This window comes from Phoca vitulina, unplaced genomic scaffold (genome assembly GCF_004348235.1).
Source record: "Phoca vitulina isolate PV1807 unplaced genomic scaffold, GSC_HSeal_1.0 scaffold33, whole genome shotgun sequence".
NCBI lineage: Eukaryota > Metazoa > Chordata > Mammalia > Carnivora > Phocidae > Phoca > Phoca vitulina.
In genome coordinates, this window is record NW_022589736.1 from 18686635 (window position 1) to 18711878 (window position 25244).

General features: G+C 35.4%; 1 protein-coding gene and 1 non-coding gene across 2 annotated transcripts in view; both read left to right on the forward strand.

Moving 5' to 3' along the window:
• STAM (signal transducing adaptor molecule) overlaps nucleotides 1–25244 on the forward strand; it is an 83580-nt gene that overhangs the window by 42813 nt on the left and 15523 nt on the right. Inside the window, exons 3-13 of the mRNA XM_032425619.1 lie at nucleotides 1139–1214; nucleotides 1299–1394; nucleotides 3002–3148; nucleotides 10819–10909; nucleotides 13423–13615; nucleotides 15048–15142; nucleotides 18819–18907; nucleotides 20790–20877; nucleotides 21102–21156; nucleotides 21720–21873; nucleotides 24076–24251. Of these exons, the coding sequence (XP_032281510.1) occupies nucleotides 1139–1214; nucleotides 1299–1394; nucleotides 3002–3148; nucleotides 10819–10909; nucleotides 13423–13615; nucleotides 15048–15142; nucleotides 18819–18907; nucleotides 20790–20877; nucleotides 21102–21156; nucleotides 21720–21873; nucleotides 24076–24251 (1260 nt within the window). The remainder of the gene's footprint in view (nucleotides 1–1138; nucleotides 1215–1298; nucleotides 1395–3001; nucleotides 3149–10818; nucleotides 10910–13422; nucleotides 13616–15047; nucleotides 15143–18818; nucleotides 18908–20789; nucleotides 20878–21101; nucleotides 21157–21719; nucleotides 21874–24075; nucleotides 24252–25244) is intronic.
• On the forward strand, nucleotides 15290–15392 carry LOC116645699. Its single transcript, XR_004302001.1, has one exon. It is a non-coding gene; the product is annotated as a U6 spliceosomal RNA (small nuclear RNA).

Below are 25244 nucleotides of genomic sequence, written 5' to 3' on the forward strand. Positions count from 1 at the left end.
GTCTTTGATTGCTAATTCCATTATCTCTCATTTCTTCATTTTCAGTTGACTGAATTTTCTCCTAGTTGTGTGTTGTATCATATCTAATAATTTTTGACTGAATGTTTAGTGTCATGAATTTTATATCAAGTACCAGGTTTTGTTGTTGTTAAAGAGTATTAGACTTTATTCTCTCTGAACATACGTTACATTTGGATCAACTTTATCCTTCTGTGGCTTGTTTTTAGGTAGTTATAGGATGGATTTAGAGTAGTCTTTTCGATAGTTCAGTCCCAGTACCAAGGCCTAAACTCTTGTGTATCCACAGGATGCTCTATATATTTAACAAGGACTTTCCATTTTGATACGAACTCTGACAACTCTGTGAGCTTTGGGAACTCTTCAGCATACAGCTCACAGTCACTTTTTGCTCAGCCTTAGGAGGTTTTAATCTATGCATGTGTGGTTCTTTCCACAGTAGACCTAAGTGGACTCCTTTGCAAGTATCCAGGACTATTTCTTCATATAGCTCCTTCTACTCTGTCTTGCAAATTCTAGCTTCCTCAGCCTCCCTGAATTCTGATTTCTTTCCCTTCAACTCAGTGAGATCACTATTCTCTTCTTGGGATCACCATCTCTGCACCAGGATCCAGAAACTGCCTTTAGGCAGAAAGTCTGTACTGGTATCTGGAAAGTGCCTCTGAGTGGAAAGTTGTGGCAAATGTCTGGCTTATCTAATTATATTCCTTCTTAGAGATTATTCAGCACTGCCTGTGGCCTAATGTCCCAAACAGTGACCTGAGTGTATACTTTAAATATATTTTTCCAGTTTTCTCATTGTTTATAGCAAGAGTATAAGTCTAGTTCCAATTATTCCATCATGACTGGAAGTGGAAATTTTGGTCTGTCATTTCATTTTCAGAACTTTTTTTCATCCAGGATTAGTGTGAAATGCCTAATCTATGATTGCTAAGGAAGAGAGCCTGTTAATTTTATTTGAAAAATTTAAAGGAACTTGTTAGTGTACTGTTCATTTGTCATTAATAAAAATTAAACTACCGTAGTCTACCTTTTGTATAGTAGTCTATTGCCTATTACAGTTAAGGGGCGAAAAACCTGGATACACTACTAATTGATTGTTACATTTCTCATTTTTTAGACCTAAAGATTGTCTTCGGTCTATTATGAGGAGGGTGAACCATAAAGATCCTCATGTTGCTATGCAGGCTCTGACTGTAAGTGATTTCATTTTAAGTTTTACCACAAAACTATCTGCTAAAATTGAGCCCTTATTTTAACTTGTGATTTTATACTTTTAGCTTCTAGGAGCATGTGTATCAAACTGTGGCAAAATTTTTCATTTAGAAGTATGTTCAAGAGATTTTGCTAGTGAGGTGAGCAACGTACTAAACAAGGTAAGGAATTATTTCCAGAAATGAATTAGCACAGTCTTCTTTGTGTATTTTATTGTTCAGTTTTTCACGTTTTAAATCACAAAGGACTGGTTTGTGCTTTGTTTTTTTTATAATCCTTCCTAGGCTCTGTCTATCCAGTATGTAAGTAAAGTAAATGTTTTGCTGAAGAGACTATAAATTTATATACTTGGAGAATTGTTGTTTTTTTTTTAAACCAGGTTAGAGTATATTTAACCTGTTTTCTTGATCATTCCTTTCATCTAATAAGAAAATACATGTATTTCTCCATCTGGTTAATTAATACCAGTCTGTTTTAGGCACAGTTTTTGTAACCATTTGTGTAGCCACTGAGGTATTTTCCCAATGTAGAACAGAAGTACTGCCAAAATATGACACTGTTTTCATTGTGACATGAGTAAGGCCACTACCTGACCATGGCAGGATTTTAATGCTATGCTTTTTATTTAACTGAATGTAGAATAAAGAATACAATTTATGCAATTCAAGGAATTAAAAAAAATGAAGTTACTAAGTAATGTATGAGTTTTCCCAGTAAAAATTTGTGCATTCTACAGGTAATTATTTCTGACTCTTGGGAGGAGGGAGGATGGGATATCATATAATCAAGAAAAATTTTAAGATGTTAAAAGGGAAAATGCCTCATTTTTTTGGGAAAATGATTATTTCCAGGTTTTAGTAGAAAACAGTACAGAAATGAGATAATTTACATAATTCTTTACAGAATTTCTGTATTTCCTTGTCAAGCATGATTATGGTTCTTTTCCTGTTTTGCTTTATTCAGTTACATTTAGGTATTTTCTACTAGTTAATAATCATTCTTTTAATGTCCTGAATGTCCATCAAAATGTATGACTGTTTATGAAGAGATTTTAGTATAATGTTTTCTGTAATTTAGTTGAAAATGAGATATTCAAACTTGTATTTAGTAGCACAAACAACTGTTTTGAAAAGCAAACAGCTACACATAAGAGAAAGGACTTCTTCATTTTCCAAATGTTTTACAGTGAACAGAGTGATTTTTATACTTGAGGGGGAGATGTTATTTTGAAGAAATGAAGTTTCTAGAAATATTAACATACAGTGGGCCTCAAACCAGGCCTTGGATAATTAAACAACTTGGAAAAAATACACAGTCAAGCATATTTTTAAAAGTCAGAGATTAGGAATAAAGGAATTGTATCATTTATTTTCTCTTTTCCAACTTATTTTTTATTGGTCTGCAAATAGCCAACACAAAACAGAGTACTTTTCTGTGTCTTCCTGATGTAGAAAGCTCATTTAGTTGCAAAGTACTCTGAAAATTTCCATCTCTCTGACCTCCAAAATAAGTTATTACATACTTAATCTGTTTTAATTTGATATGAGGTATGTATGTTGGTATCATCTATTGTTATTTCATAGTGTGAAAAAAATTTGATTATTTCTAGTAACCAACTCTGTTTTCTTATGTATCATCTATAGCTAGGGGTTATTTGTGATTCAAAAAAATGTCTATAGCACTTTATAATTTCTATATTAAACATATCTGTGTTATATCATTAGCCAGGAAATTAGTACTTTTTTATTAAAATTTTCTCTATTTTCAGGGTCATCCTAAAGTCTGTGAAAAATTAAAGGCTCTTATGGTTGAATGGACAGATGAATTTAAGAATGATCCACAGCTTAGTCTAATATCAGCAATGATTAAGAACCTTAAGGAACAAGGAGTTACATTTCCAGCTGTTGGCTCTCAGGTATTTTGTAAAGTTGCATTGTGTGCTACAGTTTGTTTCTCTAAAGTAGCCACATTTATATGAATTTTTCTTTTTTCCTCCAAACCCAGGTAGTTTTTACTTCTCCAAAGGAATTTTTGTTAATAATCTTGCATTCAGTGGTGCCAGAAAAATACAGGGGAATATTAATGTGTTCCAACTTCCACTTTCCCACTGTTTCTCCTTCCTTGTAAATAAATTAGATTAGCATTTTACAATTTAAAAATTTTTTATGGAGTTTTTAATAATATAGTCAGAATTGCTTTATGATATCAGGTAGTACTGACAGTCTTCTTAAATACTCTTAGTGCTTTAATTTTATCTACAGAGAATGACAGCTTAAAAATCAGGATATCCTTGAAATTTAAGGATGAGTTTAGAGGTTCTTTTGATTATGAAATTTATGACTACTTGTATTAAAAATGAGACAGAGATAAGGGAGTCAATAAGGAGAGAAGCACACAAAGCATCTTTTCTCTTAATAAGAGCCGACCAGTACATAAATACGATTGAGTGAAAGGCTTAAATTTCCTTTCTGCCCCTCCCTCCCCCAGTTTATGTATTGGGATCAATCTCTATGTCATCAAGAAAAAATTGAAGGGTATCTCTTTTATTTTATTTTATTTTCCCTATTCTGGGTAACCGTCCTTTGGGATCACCAGCTAATCTAGGATGCTTAAAATGTGTGGTAATTTATTATACTGCCTTTCCCTACTGCATGGATTGGGGTAGAATGGAACAAGTGGTGTGAAAGCATGCACAGAAAACTCTCAAGCTATGGAGGGCTCAAGTTCGGGGTTTTGACCATTTCAGAGAATCATGAAGTGATTCATGCAGACTTACCTAGATTTCTACCCAAAGCACTCTTCTAGTTTATCTGAATATTCTTGAGATGTCAAGATCCAGAAATATGTTTGGGAAATGAAGGAAGGAAAGGATATTTTTCTTCTTTCTTGAAAAAAAATTGGCTTATGAATGGTTTTACAGTGATAAAATATGTCTTTAAGAAGTATTTATTCATAATTCATAGCTGGCTTTTACGACTCAGAATATATTCTAAAATCTGTATAATTAAGGAATAATTTTATGCAGAAAAATCCGAGATATCTTGTAAGTTCCTTGACAAGAGAGGCAATGTTTACTTATAAAAGGGTAGTCTCACTATAGAAAACCAAAAAGTATAGATGATTAGTGAGATTGCAGTTTCTATGCCCTGAGAAGCTATTCTAGAGCTTGTTACTTAAAATGTATTTTGTTGACCATCATCATCATCACATGGAAGCTTGTTAGAAATGCAGCATCTCAGGTGCCACTCAGACCTATGGATTCATTATCTCTATTTCAGCAAGATTCCCGGATGATTCCATGTGCACGTTAAAGTTTGGGAAGCACTGCTCTTGAGTACAGCTTTACTGCTTTTCAGTCCACAAAGGGACTTGTTCCAATTAGAGAAGGAAGAAGAACTAATGATCTGTGTGATAATGTAGCTTTGTTTGGTTAACCTAGAATCTCAGATAGTTTGCGTGAACAACTTTAGGGATTCTCTAATCTAATCCCCTCATTTTACAGATGAGGAAACTGAGACCCAGAATGGTTAAGTGACTTTCCCAGGTCCACAGCTCATAGTTGACAGAGTTGGAACTAGAACGCAGGCCTCCTGACTCTCAGTCCAGTGTTCTTTCCACTACACGATCCTGCCTTCCGTTTGATATAGAGGTTAGTGGATATGTGTATGTTCAGACTAGGCTTCAAAGGACAAGAAGTGGAGTGAACACTGGCAAGAGCATTTATTTATTGACTGGTACAGAAGGTTACTCTCCTGTTCAAGAGGTTCAGGACATACATCAGCAATAGTAAAGTTAAGAGTTACTTTGCTTTTTTTTTGGCTGGATGTTATAAAATATATGAAAGCTAATTTTGTTGTAGTTACTATCTTCAGCCACAAGAAATATATAAAATGCATATAAAGTAAAGTATGATGAGGTAGAATGGTGATTTTTTTTTAAATAATGGTGTCTGATAGCTTATTGAAAACCATGTTTGTGAAGAACTTCGTATTTAATGAAAAATGTATCATGTAGGATCATCTACACAAGTCCCTCTAGATTTTAAGCTCAGTCGCTTAATCATTATTACATTTTAATCAGACCAGATCTTTGTCATCATACTTAACAAAAGCCTCTGAAAATATAAGGAATTTTTAAAGTATAATTTTTCATCCCAAGTACAGAAGAAAATAATACAAAAATATTAAGAAAAGTCATACTTCAGTCAGCTAACTCATTCTGCTGCAGTTCTTGTAGCACTAACTTTTGACATAGAGATAAAAGTAATGCTAGCACTGTGGCTATATTTGATTGATTAATAACATAGGTATCATTGCTACAATTAGAACCTGATGATAGGAAGGAATTTTGAAAAGTGTGCATTTCAGGAATATAGGACTTAATGTAGGTTATTTCTGTACTTCCTTCTCTCTTTTTTTTATTGAAGAATATTTGACAAAATATTTTGTTAGCTTTAGGTGTACAACATAATGATTCAGTGTTTATATACATTATGAAATGGTCACTTTAATAAGTCTAGTTACCATCTTTACAGAGTTGTTAAAATATTATTGATTCTCTGTGCTGTACATTATATCCCCCTCCCTCATCTTACTTATTTTATAACTGGAAGATTGTATCTCTTAGTCCCCCTCACCTGTTTTGTCCATCCCCTTCACCTCCCTACTGTTTGGCAGTCATAGGTTTCTTTTCCGTATCTGAGTCTGTTTCTGTTTTGTTTTTTAGATTCCACGTAAAAGTGAAATCATACCATGTGTTTTTCTCTGTTTGACTTATTTCACTTAGCATTATACCCTCTAAGTTCATCCATGTTGTTGCAAATGGCAAGATTTTATTCTTTTATTATGGCTGAGTAATTGTGTGTGTCTGTGTGTCTGTGCGTGTGAACATGTATACCACATCTTTACCCATTCATCTATTGATGGACATTTAGGTTGTTTCTAGTCTTGGCTCTTGTACTGCAGTGAACACAGGGGTGCAGATGTCTTTTTGGGATTAGTGTTTTTTTTGTCCTTTGGTTAAAAACCTATTTTTCAGATAAAAACAAGAATTGCTGAATTTTATGATAGTTCTATTTTTAATTTATTGAGGAGGAACCTGCAATGGTGTCTGTACCGGTTTACACTCCCACCAACAATGCAAGGGTTCCTTTTCCTCCACATCCTTGCCAACACTTGTAATTCTTTTTTTTTTTTTTTTGATACTAGCCATTCTGTCATATGTGAAGTAATTATCTCATTATGGTCCTGATTTGCATTTCCCTGATTGTTAGTGAATATCTTTTCATGTACCTGTTGGTCACCTGAATATCGTCTTTGGGGAAATGTCTATTTAGGTCCTCTTTCTATTTTTAGATTATATTACTTATTTTTATAATACTGAGTTATATGAGCTTTTTAGTATATTTTGGATGTTAACCTCTTATCGGATATATCATTTATGAATATTTTCTCCCATTCAGTAGGTTGCCATTTTGTTTTGTTGATGTTTCCCTTTGCTGTGCAAAAGCTTCTTAGTTTGATGTAGTCCCATTTGTCTATTTTTGCTTTTGTTGTCCTTGCCTGAGGAGATAGATCCAAAAAAATATTGATAAGACCGATGTCAGAGAGCTTATTACTGCCTATGTTTTCTTCTAGGAGTTGTATGGTTTCGGGCTTACATTTAAGTCTTTATTTTATTTTTGAAGATTTTATTTATTTGACAGAGAGAGACACAGCGAGAGAGGGAACACAAGCAGGGGGAGTGGGAGAGGGAAAAGCAGGCTTCCCGCTGAGCAGGGAGCCCGATGTGGGGCTTGATTCCAGGACCCTGGGATCATGACCTGAGCCGAAGGCAGACGCTTAACCGACTGAGCCACCCACGCGCCCCACATTTAAGTCTTTAATCCAGTTTATTTTTGGTATATGGTTTAAGAAAGTAGTCCAGTTTCATTCTTTTGCATGTAGCTGTCCAGTTTTCTCAACACTATTTATTGAAGAAACTCATTTTCCTATTGTATATTCTTGCCTTCTTTGTCATAGATTAATTGACCACATAAGTGTTATTTCTGGGTTGTCTTTTATGTTCTACTGATCTGTGTTTCTCTTTTTGTGCCAGTACCATACTGTTTTGATTATATTATAACTTTATAGTATATTTTGAAATCCAGGAGTGTGATATTCCAGCTTTATTTTTCTTACTCAAGACTGCTTTGGCTATTCGGCATCTTTTGTGGTTCCATGTAAATTTTAGAACTGTCTTTTCTAGTTCTGTGAAAAATACCATTATGATTTTGATATGGATTGCACTGAATCTGTAGGTGCTTTGGGTAGTATGGACATCTTAGCAATATTAATTCTTCCAGTTCATGAGATTGGCATATCTTTACATTTATTTGTATCATCTTCAATTGTTTTCATCACTATCTTACAGTTTTCAGGGTACAGGTCTTTCTTCACCTTCTTGGTGAAATTTATTCCTAGGCATTTTATGCATTTTGATGGGATTGGAAATGGGATTGTGTTCTTAATTTCTCTTTCCGATAGTTTGTCATTAGTGTATAGAAATGCAACAGATTTCTGTATATTGATTTTGTGTTCTGCAATTTTACTGGATTAATGTATTAGTTCTGATAGATTTTCAGAGGAGTCTTTAGGGTTTTCTATATATATAGTACCATGTCATCTGCAAATAGTGACAGTTTTACTTCCTTTATGATTTGGATGTCCTTTTCTTGTCTTTCTTTCTTTTTTGCCTTGCTACAGTGTATGTTATTGATGGTACATTGACAAAGTAGGGCTCCCTAAGCCGCTTCTCTTCTTCATGGTGTCTGGGATGAAAACCTTGTTGAGGTTGGGAGATTCTCAATGTGTTGGGAGATGAGCTGGGGCAAGGACTCCATAGCATCTGAGGGCTTCTTTCTTCATCTTATGCTCTACCTATGGCCAGTTGTCCAGGGGGTTCTTACTCCTTGAAGGTCATGTGGACCATAAGGTTGACCACCCAGTTTCTGTGGCTAAATTCATTGTCATAACAGGAAATGAGCTTGATAAAGTGGTCATTGATGGCAGTGCGGGCCCATCATTGAAGGTGGAAGAGTGGGTGTCACTGTTAAAGTGGCAGGAGACAACTGGTCCTCAGTGCAGCCCAGCATGCCCTTGAGGGGGCCCTCTGATTCCTGCTTCACCACCATCTTGATGTCATCGTATTTGGTAGCTTTCTCCAGGTGGCAGGTGTGATCCACGACCAATACACTGGGAATGGGGACACAGAAGGCCATGCCAGTGAGCTTCCCATTCAGTTCAGGGATGATGTTGCCCACAGCCTTGGCAGCACCAGTAGAAGCAGGGATGGTCTTCCCAGAGGGGCCATCCATGTTCTTCTGGGTGGCACTGATGGCATGGACTGTGATCATGAGTCCCTTTGTGATGCCAGAGTTGTTATAGATGACCTTGGCCAGAGGGGCCAGCAGTTGGTGTGGTACAGGAGGCATTGTTGATAATCTTGAGTGAGTTGTCATCTTTCTCATCGTTCATGCCCATCAAAAACATGGGGGCATCAGCTGAAGAGACAGAGATGATGACCCTCTTGGCTCCACCCTTCAATTGAGCCCTCAGCCTTCTCCACAGTAGGGAAGGCCCCAGTGGACTCCACAACATATTTGGTACCAGCATCACCCCAATGGATGTTGGTGGGATCTCACTCCTAGAATATGGAGATGGGCTTTCGATTAATGACAAGTTTCCTGTTCTCAGCCATAACTGTGCCATTGAATTTGCCATGGGTGGAATCATATTGCAACATGTATACCATGTAGTTGATTTCAACGAAGGGGTCAGTGACGGCAACACTATCCACTTTGTCAGAGTTAAAAGCAGCTCTGGTGACTAGGTGCCTAATACAGCCACATTTATTTACTCCAACCTTCACCATCCTGTCTCAGAGACGCAGTTGGCACTGCACAAGAAGATGCAACTGTTGGTCAAATTGGGAGGTGCAGAGAGCCAATTTTTTTGTTTTTCTTGCCTAATTGCTGTGGCTAGGACTTCCAACAATATGTTGAGCAATAGTTCTTAATCTTAGAGGAAAAGTTTTCAGCTTTTCACCACTGAATATGATGTTAGCTGTGGGTTTATCATATATGACCTTTATTATGTTAAGGTATGTTCCCTCTCTACCCACTTTGTTCAAAGTTTTTATCTTTAAAGAGTGTTGAATTTTGTCAGATGCTTTCTCTGCTTCTCTTGAGATGATCATATGGTTATTATCCGTCATTATTTTAATGTGGTGTATCATGTTGATTGAGTTGCAGATACTGAACTATCATTGCATCCCTGGAATAAATCCCACTTGATCATGGTGTATGATACTTTTAATGTACTGTTGAATTTGGTTTGCTAATATTTTGTTGAGGATTTTTGCATGTTCATCAGGGATATTGGTCTATACATTTTTTTCTTTTTCTTTTTTCCTTTTTTTTGGCGGGGGGTGTCTTTGGTTTTAGTATCAGGATGATGTTGGCCTCGTAAAATGAGTTTGGAAGCATTCCTTCCTCTTCAGTTTTTTGGAATGGCTTCTGAAGGAAGGTGTTAATTCTTTTTTAATTTATTTTTTATTGTTATGTTAATCACCATACATTACATCATTAGTTGTAGATGTAGTGTTCCATGATTCATTGTTTCTGCATAACACCCAGTACTCCATGCAGAATGTGCCCTCTTTAATACCCATCACCAGACTAACCCATCCTCCCACCCCCTTCCCCTCTAGAACCCTCAGTTTGTTTTCGGAGTCCATCCTCTCTCATGGTTCGTCTTCCCCTCTGATTTCCCTCCCTTCATTATTCCCCTCCTGCTATCTTCTTTTTTTTCTTAACATATATTTTATTATTTGTTTCAGAAGTACAGATCTGTGATTCAACGGTCTTGCACAATTCACAGCGCTCACCATGGCACATACCCTCTCCAGTGTCTATCACCCAGCCACCCCATCCCTCCCACCCCACCCCCCACTCCAGCAACCCTCAGTTTGTTTCCTGAGATTAAGAATTCCTCATATCAGTGAGGTCATGATACATGTCTTTCTCTGATTGACTTATTTCACTCAGCATAACACCCTCCAGTTCCATCCACGTCGTTGCAAATGGCAAGATCTCATTCCTTTTGATGGCTGCATGATATTCCATTGTATATATATACCACCTCTTCTTTATCCATTCATCTGTCGATGGACATCTTGGCTCTTTCCACAGTTTGGCTATTGTGGACATTGCTGCTATGGGTTTCAGGAGTTTTCTAACAATTTTTAAATCTCTTCTAGTCTTTCTTCTCTTGTTTGCATGCTGTCGTCTTTTAGCTTACCGCCTTTGCACAAATGTAGGAGAGTGTGATTAGACTGTCAGCCCTCAGTATCCAGTTGCTTTCAGTCTTTTTTCTCCAATTCCAACTCTTCTCCTTTCAAGGTGGAGATTGCTCTAGTTTGGATTATTTTCTGCCTCAGAAGTCTGTGGTAGATTGATAAGAAGGGTCTTGCAAGTTCTTAGATTAAGTTGAGGTAGGAAAATCTGAGGACAATCCTCAAATATTGTGTTCCTTTTTTTTGTATTAGGCTGCCGAACAAGCGAAAGCGAGCCCAGCATTGGTTGCCAAAGATCCTGGTACTGTGGCTAACAAAAAAGAAGAAGAAGATTTAGCAAAAGGTATGTTTTTAAGTTCCATGTACTGGAAAGGTGGGAAGAAAATAGGTCCCTTACTTAATATTATTTTCCTGAGATATTTAAAAGTAAAAGACATAGGGCTTTACCCTAATGCTGAAATCTACTTTGTGCCCTTCTACAGTATCAAATAATACTCTTCTGTGATAACTACTATTCATATATGTCTTTTCAGTCTATGTTGTAATACTGTTTTTATTACACTGTATATCCATAAACAATACCAAATACTTTTATGTGTCCAACAAATTCTTTTTTCATAAATAATTCTATATACCATTTAGTTTTTTCATGTGACAGTATAAGATCTAATCATAATAAAACATATAAATCAAGTTCACTTGTTTTAACTATTGTGTAGTATTCCAGTGTGCTAATAAATATATACTGTAGTTCATCTGTCCTGCTGCTGATGGATGTTTGAGTTTTCTGGGGTTTTTTGTTTGTCTTGTTTTTTTTTTTTTTTTTTTTTTTACTATAATTAGGCTGCATTGAGTATTCTTGTAAATATTTTCGTATGTGTGTTGTGTGACTGCAACTGGTATTTTTGGCTCATGGGGGAGGTACATCTTCAACTTTGCTAAATAGTTTTATTATTTCCTTTGCCATTAGCAGTATATGAAAGTTATTATTAATATTTTTAATTTCCTGAAAACATTTAGTATTGTCAGAGTTTAATTTTTGTGATTCTGATATGTTGGAAATAATGCCCAATTATCTTGACTTTTATTTCCTTGATTACTAGTGAGGCTGGGTCTTTTTTTGTGTGTTTATTAGCTGTTCTGATTATCTCTCTTTTTATTGAGTTTTTTTTTTTTTAAGATAATGATATATAGAAAGTCTTTAATTTTGGATGTTAAACTTTTTGCCTGTTTTTTTTTTTTTTAAGTATTTATTTATTTATTTGAGAGAGTGAGAGAGCCCGAGATGGGGGATGGTCAGAGGGAGAAGCAGATTCCCCATGGAGCTGGGAGCCTGATGTGGGCTCGATCCTGAGACTCCGGGATCATGACCTGAGCTGAAGAGAGTTGCTTAACTGACTGAGCCACCCAGGCACACTTGCCTGTTATTTCTTTTTCTTTTTTTTTTTTTTTTAAAGATTTTATTTATTTATTTGACAGAGAGAGACACAGCGAGAGAAGGAACACAAGCAGGGGGAGTGGGAGAGGGAGAAGCAGGCTTCCTGCGGAGCAGGGAGCCCAATGTGGGGCTCGATCCCAGGACCCTGGGATCATGACCTGAGCCGAAGGCAGACGCTTAACAACTGAGCCACCCAGGCGCCCCCTGTTATTTCTATTATAGATATCTACTCTTGATTTTTGGCTTTTACTTTAACTTTGATAATGGTGTATTTTATCAAACAGAAGTTTTAAATTTTGATGTCAAAATTTTAGCTTTTTTGTTATGATTTTTGCTTTTTTATATCTTAAGATATTTTTCCCTACCCCAAATCCTAAAAGGTACTTTCCTGTATTTTCTTATGATCATTTTAAAGTTTTCTTTTTCCTATTAGGTATTTTATCAATGTAGAACAGAGGTGGAAGGGATGAAGGAGGTTATGGTTTGAGTTGAAAGCAGGGTAATCAGTCTGTTCAGATTACATTGCAAAGGCTGAGTGACACATGGTGATGGTCTGCATTGGGGGAGGAGTGGAATCGATAGAAGAAACACAGTTGAGGGGTGCCTGGGTGAGTGGCTCAGTTGGTTAAGTGTCTGACTCTTGATTTTGGCTCAGGTCGTGATCCCAGGGTTGTGAGATCTAGCCCTGCCTCAAGATTCTCTCTCCCTCTCCATCTGCCCCCCCCACCAAAAGAAAGAGACACATTTGAAATCTCTTTGGAGGAATTTGTTAGGTGAAACTTCATTGTAGTTATTTCCAAGTTCCACTTCTTAGACTGATCACATAAGAATTAACTTTGGAGCCATAAAATGCAGGTTCTTGGATACTACCTCTGACACTCTGATTTAGTAAGTCTTCATTGAGATTTGGGACTCTTGACTTCCCAAGTGATTTTGATTATCATTTTGGGAACAGAAGCTATAGAAATATATTGAAAAGATGAAAGAAAGTATCTGCAGCTAAATAAAAAAAGTGTATCTAAGAGATTATAACTTTTTAGTACCCAGAATAATTTAAGTTTTATCCATTCAGTAAAAATAGTCATTGTGCAGGGCATCTGGCTGGCTCAGTTGGTAGATCATGTGACTCTTATATGAGTTCAAGCCTCATGTTGGGTTTAGAGATTACAGAAAAAAATAAACTCTTAAAAAATAGTCATTATTCTGTTCAATTTTTTTTGTAGTTTATTCTTTAAACTTTCAGTTGTGAATGAATGAATAAAACTGATGAAATTATTTTTATTCAGTATGTCAAGATATGTCCTAGTTCCCATCTCCACATTTAAAAGAATACATTCTACCTTCAGATACCTTTTTGTACTTCTTTGGATTGTTGGATATATTAACATTTTGGGCCTTTTTAACTCATTCTTTTCCAGCTATTGAGTTGTCCTTGAAGGAACAAAGGCAGCAGTCAACCGCTCTTTCTACTTTGTACCCAAGCACATCCAATCTCTTAACTAACCACCAGCATGAAGGCCGAAAAGTTCGTGCTATATATGACTTTGAAGCTGCTGAAGATAATGAACTTACTTTTAAAGCTGGAGAAATAATTACAGTTCTTGATGACAGGTGATGGATAATATCAAATTGATATTAAGTTGACATTCATATGAAAATATATAACATTACTTCTGTGTTTCATATTAATCCTGTTGAATGCCATTACCAAAGGTAATAAGAAAAAATTTTGATGTAGATATTTCCTGTGTGTGACAGTTTGATTGCTTTGCTTGTATCATACTGTCTGGATTCTTATTTTGTGGTTTAATTTTTTTTCTTATCTCTAAGTTTTTGTTTTGGAGGCCGAGTTTATTCATTTTTTGTTCCATCTAATAATATAAATTATTAAATTAGTAAGGTTAAGATTTTAGAAAATATGCCAAAAAAGTCTATGTATTTATGGAATTTGTTAGAAATGCGTAATATATTGAACTTATTCACAAAGAATAGCATATCCATGGGTCAAATTCATTTTACTTGGAATTATATACATTTACATTATTATGGGAGGTGATTCAGTACCTCTGTTTTTTTTTCTTATTGTTTTTATTTTAAATTCAATTAATTAACATATAGCGTATTACTAGTTTCAGAGGTAGAGTTCAGTGATTCATCTGTCTTATATAATACAGTGCTGATTACATCATGTGCCCTCTTTAATGTCCATCACCCAATTATCCTATCCCCGCATGCTCCCCCGCCCTCCAGCAACCCTCAGTTTGTTTCCTCTAAGTACATCTGGGTTTTGTGTTTACTCAAAATTTGTTACTGATGATTGTTGCTGATAATTAAGTACTAAAATTTGCAAGTGGTTTTAAAAAATAAATTCAAAAAAAATTTAGGTTATTCCTATAGTAGCTCACTTACATTGTTTTCTTGAGTGAAAGAAAATGAAGTAAAGTTTGAGCTGTTTAGCTGGAAATTGCACAAAACCTTGATCATTGATTGATTCATTCAAAAAATGTTCATTGAGAGCTTGCTAGCTTTCCTATACTTATACCAAAGATTCAGTGGTGAACCATGGGATGTATCTGAGTGTGTGTTCATTGTGAACATTTTGTGCTATAAACAGTGTCATCTGTTATGTTATTTCTTGTGGGGGAAAAAGGTGCTAGTTGAACAAGAGAGCACACTAATTTAGGAATGGATCTGAATTAAGAGCCTACCATTACCTTACTACAAAGGAGTCTTACAGGGAGCCCATGAACTACCTGAAGTTGAAGAGATCTCTGTTTTTGGGAGTGAATTCAGAACCTTGTATTAAATCCTCAAAGCATTCACCAGCCCTCCAAAAGATAAAGAGCTGTGTATTTAACACCTCTTTATCTTCTCTGAGGCTTCATCTTCTATTTATAATAATGGTACATTCATTTCTTCCCTCATTGGATTGTTGGGGGATTCAAATCTGGTAATAATCCAAGTTAAACATTGTAAAAGGTAGAGAATATATAGAGATGAAAATCTTTATTATAATCAGGCATTCTTTTTTGCTCCTCATTAGTGATCCCAACTGGTGGAAAGGTGAAACCCATCAAGGCATGGGGTTATTTCCCTCTAATTTTGTGACTGCTGATCTTACTGCTGAACCAGAAATGAGTAAGTATTTTCCAGTCTGTAAGTGGATGATAATCCACAACTGTCTTCTTAATAAAAGAGTAAATTCAACTTCATGGAAAGTTATAAGCTGAGCTGGGACTCTCAGATGTTAGTGCCTCCAGAGTGTTTATTAAGAATGCAGCTTGCGTGCTCGCTTCGGCAGCACATATACTAAAATTGGAGTGATAGAAGATTACCATGGTCCCTGTGCAAAGGTGACACGCACATTCATGAAGTGTTCCATGTTTTTGTATTGTATGTAGTGATGAATCACTAAATTCTACTGCTGAAACCAATATTGCACTGTATGTTAACTAACTGGAATTTAAATAAAAATTTAAAAAGAAAAAAATGCAGCTTCCTAGTCAGTAGATTATTTACCAGAAATCATCTAATTATCTACAGATTGAAATTATCTACCAAGATTATCCCTAATCAGATAATTGGGCAGACTGTGGACTTTTCTTTAAAAATACTAGATATATAGCATTATAAAACTGAAGATTAAGAAGTGTTAGGAAATTTATGCACTATGTATTTTCATTATCAGTTGATCAAGTATGACAAATACAGTGTACTCTCATAGAGGATTCTTTCTGTTCTAAGATTGAGGCCATTTCTTTAGTGTCTAGCCCCAAACTTGGAAGCAGTGGCCTGTAAGCAATATAATGGCTTTCCTAAGCCCCCATGTCAGAGAGTCAGAAGGAACCATAACTGATCATGTGAATACCTTTTTGTTTGGTTTCCAAGTGTGTGCTACTAGGGGAAATAAACTAGAAAGTAGGGCCCAGGAGGAAAAGTGATGTTACTGGCAGGCATAATAGTTGCAGGAGATGTAACTACTTGGAACCTACCAACATGTTGGTAGGCAGTTCACTATATTTCTACATAATACTATACTTCACTGTTCTTCATAATGATGAGTTTGGGTCATCAAGATTAAGTCATAATCTCCCTTTGTTTAAGGAAACAGAAATATGTTCTAGTGTAGAAAGATTTCCATTAGTGGTTGAAAGGTTTAGAATTTTAAGAGTTTGTGTATATAAGCTGGTGAGCTATAGTTATCTGACAAAATATCTCACCTCATCTCATCTTTCTATAATGCCAGTAGAAGGTATCAAAGAGAGTTATAAGCTACAGGATGCTTAGGTCTTTTTTAGTTTATAAGAATTTTAAGAAAGGATCTTTGTCTTAGTCATCTTTTCATTTTTCGTTTCCAACAGCACATAGTACTGAATCTTACCTAGAATACGACTATCTAAATATTTATCAATAAATGGTGCATAAGTATGTGTGTTTACATATATATATATGTAAAAGATATACTTTTCCTTGAATAAGAACACTTCTCTTTCAAGAGAAGGCTTTAACAACAAATCAGACATTACTTTTATCTTTGATGAAACAAAGCTGTCTCCCAATTATTGCCAAGTTGTCTCATGTCATTTTATGACCGATTTATGACAGACAGATTCCTGATACCCATTCTAGTAATGGAGTTCTTTTTTGTTAGAACTCAAAAAATATGTTGTAGAACCCTTTTTAAATGGCAGTGTATTGGGTGCCAACTTTTTAACCTGGGCTTATGGTGGTGATTTTTTCTTTGCTTTTTTTTGAGGTTTGGGTTTTTTGTTTTTGTTTTGTCCTCAATAAGCTATTGGAAAAGATGGAATTGTCTTGGACTTCTGTTCAAGATGAAATCCAAGATCTCATATGGATCATGTAGCCAACTCCTCTTTTTCCCCATCATATAGCAGTGCAGCTTTAAAATGAGTATTCTAGCTCTTCTTCCTGTGTTTCACTCTGGACTACTGAAAAGAAGAGCAGGAATAGGAGAGCTTCTATAATGGAATTTTAGTTCTTGAGCTTGGGAAATGAGTGTTAGCATGATCTTCTTAGCATTCTTCTTCTTCTTTTTTTTTAAGATTTCATTTATTTGAGAGAGAGAACATGAGAGAGGGGAGGGTTGGAGGGAGAACCAGACTCCCCACTGAGCAAGGAGCCTGATGTGGGGCTCCATCCTGGGACTCGGGGATCATGATCTGAACCGAAGGCAGATGCTTAACCAACTGAGCCACCCAGGCACCTTAGCAGAAGCCCACTTTACTTAATGTCCTGTACAAGTACCTGCCCTGCTTGGCTTGTTTTTCTTTTGGAAGTGTAGGAAGATATTGTGAAAATAGTTTATTTTGTGTACATGCATACACACACGCACACACGCATGCATGCACGCACGCATATTTGGTAATAGTATTAGTGCCTTTGAGAAAAAGCACTGAAAACTTGTGCATGGTCAGCTGTTAGGATGTGTTCTCTTATGGGTAGCAGCCAATGTGGTGCTTTCCCAGCTCTCTACTTGTTAACAGCGCAAGATATAAAAAGCAGAAATATCTCTAGCACATGTCTCTTTTACCCCCATGAGAAAATAAAATCAGCTGAAACTTTTGTGTGTGTATAGAATTTTGCTTTATGGTGATTTGAATGGGATGAATGGAAATTAAATTACGTACATTTTTATACAGAAGCTTACAGCACCGAATACATAAGTGGTATGAGTTCCTGTTCTCAGAGTAAAAAATCATCGGCCAGATTTCAGTATATGGGCTAGTAGCACCAGATAGATTCGTATTTAAATCCAGGCAGTGTCATATATTAGCTTTTTCCTGCGCAAGCGTTTTTAATATTACTGTGCTGCTGTTAACCTCATTGTTAAAATGGTAGAAGAGATTCATTTGGGAGGAAATGTAATATTCTGTTACGCACATTTAATAGTTTAATTAATATATTTCTTTTCCATAATTCTGCTCCGTTCCCAAACCCTTTTCATCTTGATTCTTAATATTTTTATGAATACTGATTAACCACATTGGTACAAGGATGAGAAATGCAGAAAGGAAGTTCATCCCTTTAAAGTCGTATGAGCCTCTCAGTATATTGGGGGAGAAGATTAATTGCTCTATTAATCATAACCTTATATTTACTAGTTAATGATATATTGAATAGTTTTTAAAGATTGCTTTGTTAAGCAAGAGAAATATGTGCTTCTGGCCAGTGGTTTGCAGATCCCTTCATAACCACATTTTTATTTCAAAGAATAATGGAACTAAAAAATGCGGGCTGATTTAGTGGAAAATTCAGATCATTGCCCATGCCACTTGTAAAGTTCTCCATTGACCTGGATGTCATTCTGCTAGTAAAACGTCTGAGTAGCTTGCCAGAGAACGTATAGCTGACTTTCCATTTCACTACATTGAAATAGCATGGTCTTTCAAATGAGATTTTTCTTTGAAGGGACTGGTAATTTAAAAGAGGACTTATTTTAATTTGTAGAGTTCATTTATGTCCTTGTAAAACTTTACTTTTTGTCCACCAATTTACTAAGCTCTCATATGTAGTAGGTAACTAATCTTTGTTTCAGAAATATACCTCTTATTTTTAGTGAAGTATCTTTTATGGAAAATGTAAATTCTTAAGAGAAAATTAAGAAATCTTCACAGAATTCCATAAAATAATGTTCTCTCATTATTGCCTAAATCTGTAGTTTATTCCTTAAATTTAGTCTCTCAGATTGAAGGGAATAAAAGAAAAATCCAAATTCTCTCATGCAGTTTAAAGTGCTTTAGAATAGAATTTTAAGTTTATTATAAGGAAAAGATAAATATTACATGTTTTACAGTTAAAACGGAGAAGAAGACGGTACAATTTAGTGATGATGTTCAAGTAGAAACAATAGAGCCAGAACCGGAGCAAGCCTATATTGATGAAGTAAGTGATTTCCTCTGTGAGAGTTGTTCATACTTGGTATTAAAGTTGAAGTGCTGTTACTGTTTTCTTTTAAAAAAATTGATTACTTGATTAGTGCATATATTTTGGGTTATAAAATTCGAGCAATATAGACAAAGCAAAGTCCTTGAATATAGACAAAGTCCTTGAAACTGTCTCTCTAGTCCCATTCTGTACCTCATTATTTAAAATTCCTGCTTAATATTCCATAGAATGGGTTTATATGATTTAATTATTTTACTGTTGGAACTAAGGTTTTTTGCAGTTTTTTTGTTTTGTTTTTTTTAATTATTGCAAACACAATTTTGTGAAATTTTTTTGGATGGAATATATTTAATAGAATATGTGACTTTTATTTGTGAAGATCAGTATTTAATGCTCTGGAAATTACATTCTTTGTAACATTTTAAACTTATGATGAAAAATGATATGTCATCTTTAAAATATTTGAAGGGGAAAAAAAAAATATTTGAAGGGATTTTATAGGTTTTTAGCCTTCTTTGGGAGGAGCCATAAAGTTTGAAGTTTCTCTTTTAGAGAAACAGACCGTTGAAGACTGTTCTGAGAGCCAGGGAATCTGGATCAGGGAAAGTTATGTTTGGCCAGTTGCATTGCATAAGAAAATGTGTGTAGAGTCAGCCTAGTGGTCTGTATAGAAATCTCATTTTTCTGATATTAACTAATTTCAAATAGGTGTAATATTCTGTAAACAAAAATTATCCAGATGTTAGTTGACTCTCATCATATTACCCCCCACTTCCCCCACTTTTTTTTTTCTTTGCTGTAGGCAGACTTTTCTGACACATACCTTCTTTTCTAGGCTACTTAAAATGAAAATTATGAATCTTTTACATTGAAAAATAGTATCCATTTCAACATATAAAATTCTTTTGACTTTAGAAGAGTTTTTTATGTACTTGTGTCCCTTTCACTGTCCAGTGCTTAGTTTATCTCTCAAGCTGTTCTTTGCAGAAACAAGAGTTTTTGCTTTGGCTTAAATGACTGTATAAAACTGGTAGTCTTTTACATTATTTACCTAACGTACCTGTGGTTAGTAACATAACCGTGTAAAAACCATGCATGGAGAAAACTTTGTCATTATTATAGTATTATTCTTTGGTACATGAGATCAGTATTTTGATTCTTAAAAACTTACATATAAGTACATGTATACTTGTGTAATAATATAGATGTATTAATATAATGATGGCTTCATTAGTTCCATTGGTTTTTATAAGGGAAGATTCTGAAATAGATCTGAGTCCTTGCTTTGAGATACCTTTCAGCCTTCTCACATAGGAAAATAGAGAAACCACAAATCTTCTTTCCTTTTATGACAGACTGAAATATTGGTGGAAAGAACATGTAGAATAAAATCGTATGGCCCTACTTAGAAGGAGAAGAGCTGTAATATAGCTGAGCTATGCCTTGCTAAAACAGCTGCTGTATTCACCATGGTGGAGAAGTGATAACGAGTTGTTAGTCATAAGTAATGCCATCTTGAGAGAGAAGTTACACCTGTCAGTATGGCAAGGCTACAGCCGCTCCAGAACAAAATGACACAGAAATCCATAAGCATGACATAACAGATTGAAGAACTCACACATTTTAAGTTTAAATATGGTTCTGTTTCTTCTCATTTAAGAAAGTCTCTGTTAGCAGTTTCAAAAGTAAGTAGGAAAAGCTTTCAGGCCTCTGACTTCACATGGTACTAAAGAGAACACAAATACTAAATACGTCAAAGCAAAATTGGAGTCTCCATATGAATCACAAAAATTCTCCATCCATTATCTAATTAATGAAGTGAGACCATATTGTTGCATAATGATTTATTGCTTTTTTATTAACTATTTAATTCCTGTAGGACAAAATGGACCAATTGCTACAGATGTTGCAAAGTACAGATCCCAGTGATGATCAGCCAGATCTTCCAGAGTTACTTCATCTTGAAGGTAAACTTTTGTTTTCCATTAACCTTACACATAAAGAATAATCAGAGGTTATATCTGGTGTTTTGTTACAGAATAGTTTTATATTTAAAATCAATTGGGAATGATATAAAAAATGTTAACATTTCCACTCTTCCATGACCCAGTCTCACTTATATGAATATCCATGAGAGATATGCTTTCTTTTGCTGTGTTTTCTTATATTTCTTTAAATCTTGTTATCTTAGCAATGTGTCACCAGATGGGACCTCTCATTGACGAAAAGCTGGAAGATATTGATAGGTAAAAGAACATGTGCTATATCTATGTTGTATATCTTCTTCCCTGAAGTTCTCTTTAAGTGCATATTGGGATAGAGCTGCCTTTTTATTATTTTTTTATTTTAAAGATATGCCAGAAGAACCAGTTCTCATTCAGTTGTTTTCCACTATAGATATGGGAATTAGAATTAGATACATCTGCCTATTTTTTTTAAGGTGAGCATTTATTTGACCTTAATTATATTAGTCTTTTTAAAAAATAATGGTTACCTATTATAATCATTGTAATGCTGTAAGTGGCATTACCAGAGCTCACAAATGTCCCACCCCGTCTGTTATTTACTAGGGACACCTAGTTATTTCCAGGTAAAGTCAAGTACAATAATAAGCTGGCGTTCTCACAGCATAGTACCTTAAGCAGTTTTGGTTATCTTGGAGCTAAAATACAGGATATTTTCTGCCATAAGGTTAAATTTTTAGTAATGTCTGCTTATATTACTTTTTGCTATTTTATGTGCCTTCTTATTTAGAACATCGTATCATTTAAATAGCAATTATGTTTGAAATTACTGTGTAATATTTCAGAAAACATTCAGAACTCTCAGAACTTAATGTTAAAGTGATGGAAGCACTTTCACTGTATACCAAGTTAATGAATGAAGATCCAATGTATTCCATGTATGCAAAATTACAGAATCAGCAGTATTATATGCAGTCATCTGGTGTTTCTGGTTCTCAGGTAAGCTTTTAAAAATTCAAGTATATCAGTTTATTTTTTATTTTATTTTTTTAAAAGGTTTTGTTTATTTTAGAGAGTGAGCACGTGAACAGAGGGCGGGGCAGAGGGAAAGGGAGAGAGACAATCTCAAGCAGACTCCCCGCTGAGCGAGGAGCCTGACTCAGAGCTCCATCTCAGACCCTGAGATCATGACCTGAGCCAAAATCAAGAGTTGAATGCTTACCGACTGAGCCACCCAGGTAGCCCCTCAAGTATATAATTTTAAATTCTCAATATATTTGAGATTATTTGGAATAGCTGTGTTTTTGTAAAATGTGAACTTTCTGAAAGTAATCTTAGAATAAAGTTTAAAATAATTTTTTACTTGATAAGTACAGTGTATAACACACTAATTATTCCAGTAATTCTTTTTAAAAAGTTGTTTTTCTTCAAGGGTGTGCATCAGAATCACTAATCAAACTTAAAAAAACAAAAATACAGGTTCCTTGGCCCCACCCGAAACCTATTAAAGTGTTCAAGAGTAAGGCCCAAACATCTATATATTTCTAAAACTTCATATGTAATTATCTGGTTAAGAACCACATTTTTTTGTCTGATTACTAAGTTATTACTAAATTTTTCTGGGTATCTGCAGTTTTTGGTTTTATATAAAGTTGCTTTAATCTGAGTTTTTCCCTCTTCCTTTACATGAAAAGATGTAGAATGTATTATAGAGCCCTTTTCCAAAACCCTTATTCACCCTAAGCAACTATTTCAAGAGCCCTATTTCCACAAACTCAGCAAGTTTACTGTATAGGGAATAATTAGCCAGGCACTCCATTTTACTTATGCAGAGTGGCACAGGCTTTGTGCAGTTAATTTTTTTCTTAAAAAATGGCCCGCTTCCCCAGAAATGAGGGGCCAGATGCCTGGGGCTGAGCAGTCAGATTTGAGCAACATGGGGCTAGGTGATACCTATTCATGGCTCTTGATACCAGTTTGAGAAAAAAACAAAAACTCTTCATGTTTCATTTGCAAAGTACAAAAAACAAGGTGTTTAAGAAGACTGGAATAGCTCTGTTTATAATTAAGACCTTCTGTATTCTGATGTATGGTGAGTCTCTTATGGCTTAAAAGAAGTGCTAAGATGATTGTCTTATCTCCTGATAACTGTGTTACTACTATTTTTTTTTTTTTTAAAGATTTTATTTATTCATTTGAGAGAGAATGAGATAGAGAGCATGAGAGGGGGGAGGGTCAGAGGGAGAAGCAGACTCCCCGCTGAGCAGGGAGCCCGATGCGGGACTCGATCCCGGGACTCCAGGATCATGACCTGAGCCGAAGGCAGTCGCTTAACCAACTGAGCCACCCAGGCGCCCCATGTGTTACTACTATTTTAACAGCTGGTAAAAGTCTCACTACATAGACAGTGGGGTTCTCTTTTCAGATATATGAAATGGAAGGATCTAGAGAATACTATAGAAAATTAGAATATTATGTGTGTTTAAGATTTTGGGCATTTAAGAAGTCAGTCTCTTTAGATTAAAGTAAGTATAGTTTTTAGATGAGTGGTCAGACAATAGCCCAAAGGCCAAATCCAGCCTCCCACCTCTTTTTTTTTAAATAAACTTTTGCTGTAACATAGCCATTCTCATTCATTTATACATTGTTTCTGGCTGCTTTCTATATGGTCAGAGTTCCGAGAGGCCCACAAAGCCTAAAGTACTTATTATCTGGACTTTTGTAAAAATGTTTGCTGACCCCTGCTTTTGAAAGTTAGCTTGCTTTGTGTTCACTGAACTGTAATATAGGAAATACAAATTGTATCTATAAGTAAATGCAGTCTATTGACATGAAACAGTGAATTCAAAGACACTTCTTAAACATTTTTTGGGATTCCTTTTAGGAGAGTACTTAAAATATCGGTATGGAAAGAGGGATGATATTAGTATAAAGTTTCAAGGTAAGTTCCTTTACTGCTTCTGTATGAGATAAACACGAGTTTAGCTCGTGTTTACCTAAGAACAAAAATCATCAGAAGCTCACTTCACTGAAAAGTATTTTTTTAAATGCCTATCAGAAGAAGTAACTTTCAAAAAGATTTCAGAGATTTCATTGTTCACTTTGCAATTGAATGCCTTTACAAAGAAATTTTGGCATACCTTTTAAAATCTTAGAAAATGTATTATTTATTTATTTATTTTTTATCATGAACTGTTCTAGGTCTATCCAGGGCCTCCCCAAAGTGGTGCTTACCTGGTTGCAGGGAGTGCACAGATGAGCCATCTCCAGAGCTACAGTCTTCCCCCAGAGCAGCTGTCTTCTCTCAGCCAAGGAGCAGTTCCACCATCTGTAAACCCAGCCCTTCCCAGTCAGCAGACTCAGGCTTCTTACCCTAAGTAATTTGAGTTTTGACTATTGTTTTACTGTTGTTTGGAGTTAGTGCTGTTATAACTCTTAAATGCGTCCAATCACCTGTAACCATAAGAGCTACATAAAAACCTAGGATAGATGCCATCACTAATACCAGATGGTCAGCCCTGTGTGTGGTGATGAGTGGATTCTACATGAACCCCTGCGTTATTGCATTACTAGCCAGCAAGCTAGTCTTCTGTCTTACTGACTCATTGAACTGCTCTATTCAAGTCTTGGTTCTGTATTTTTAAAATTTCCTATCATTTTTCTTTTTATCAAGGTGAAATTGGCATATAACATTATGTAAGTTTCACATGTACACTTTAATTCTTTATCTGTATGCACTATAAAGTCTAGTTACATCTATCACTATTCAGTTGACCTCCTTCAGCCATTCCACCCACCCCCACACCCTCTTCCCTTCTGGTAACTTCCAATCTGTTCTCTGTAGGAGTTTGGTTTGGTGGTGGTTGGGTTTTTTTTTTTTTTTTAGATTCCACATATGAGTGAAATCATGTATTTGTCTTTCTCTGTCTGACTTATTTCACTTACCATGACAATACTTTTAAGTTCCATGCATGCTGTCTCAAATGGTAAGATTTCATTTTTTTTATGCCTGAGTAGTATATATACACTACATATACTACTCTACACACACACACACCCCATCTTCTTTAGCGATTAATACATCAGTGGACATTTTGGTTATTTCCATTTCTTGGCTATTGTAAATAATCCTGTACTGAACATAAGGGTGGATATATCTTTTCAAATCAATATTTTTATATTCTTCAGATAAATACCCAGAAGAGGAACACCTGGCTCATATAGTTGTTCTATTCTTAATTTTTTGAGGAATCTCCATACTGTTGGCTGCACCACTTTACATTCCCACCAACAGTATATGATGATTCCCTTTTTTGTACTGCCTCATCAACACTTGTTATTTCTTGTCTTTTTGATAATACCCATTCTAA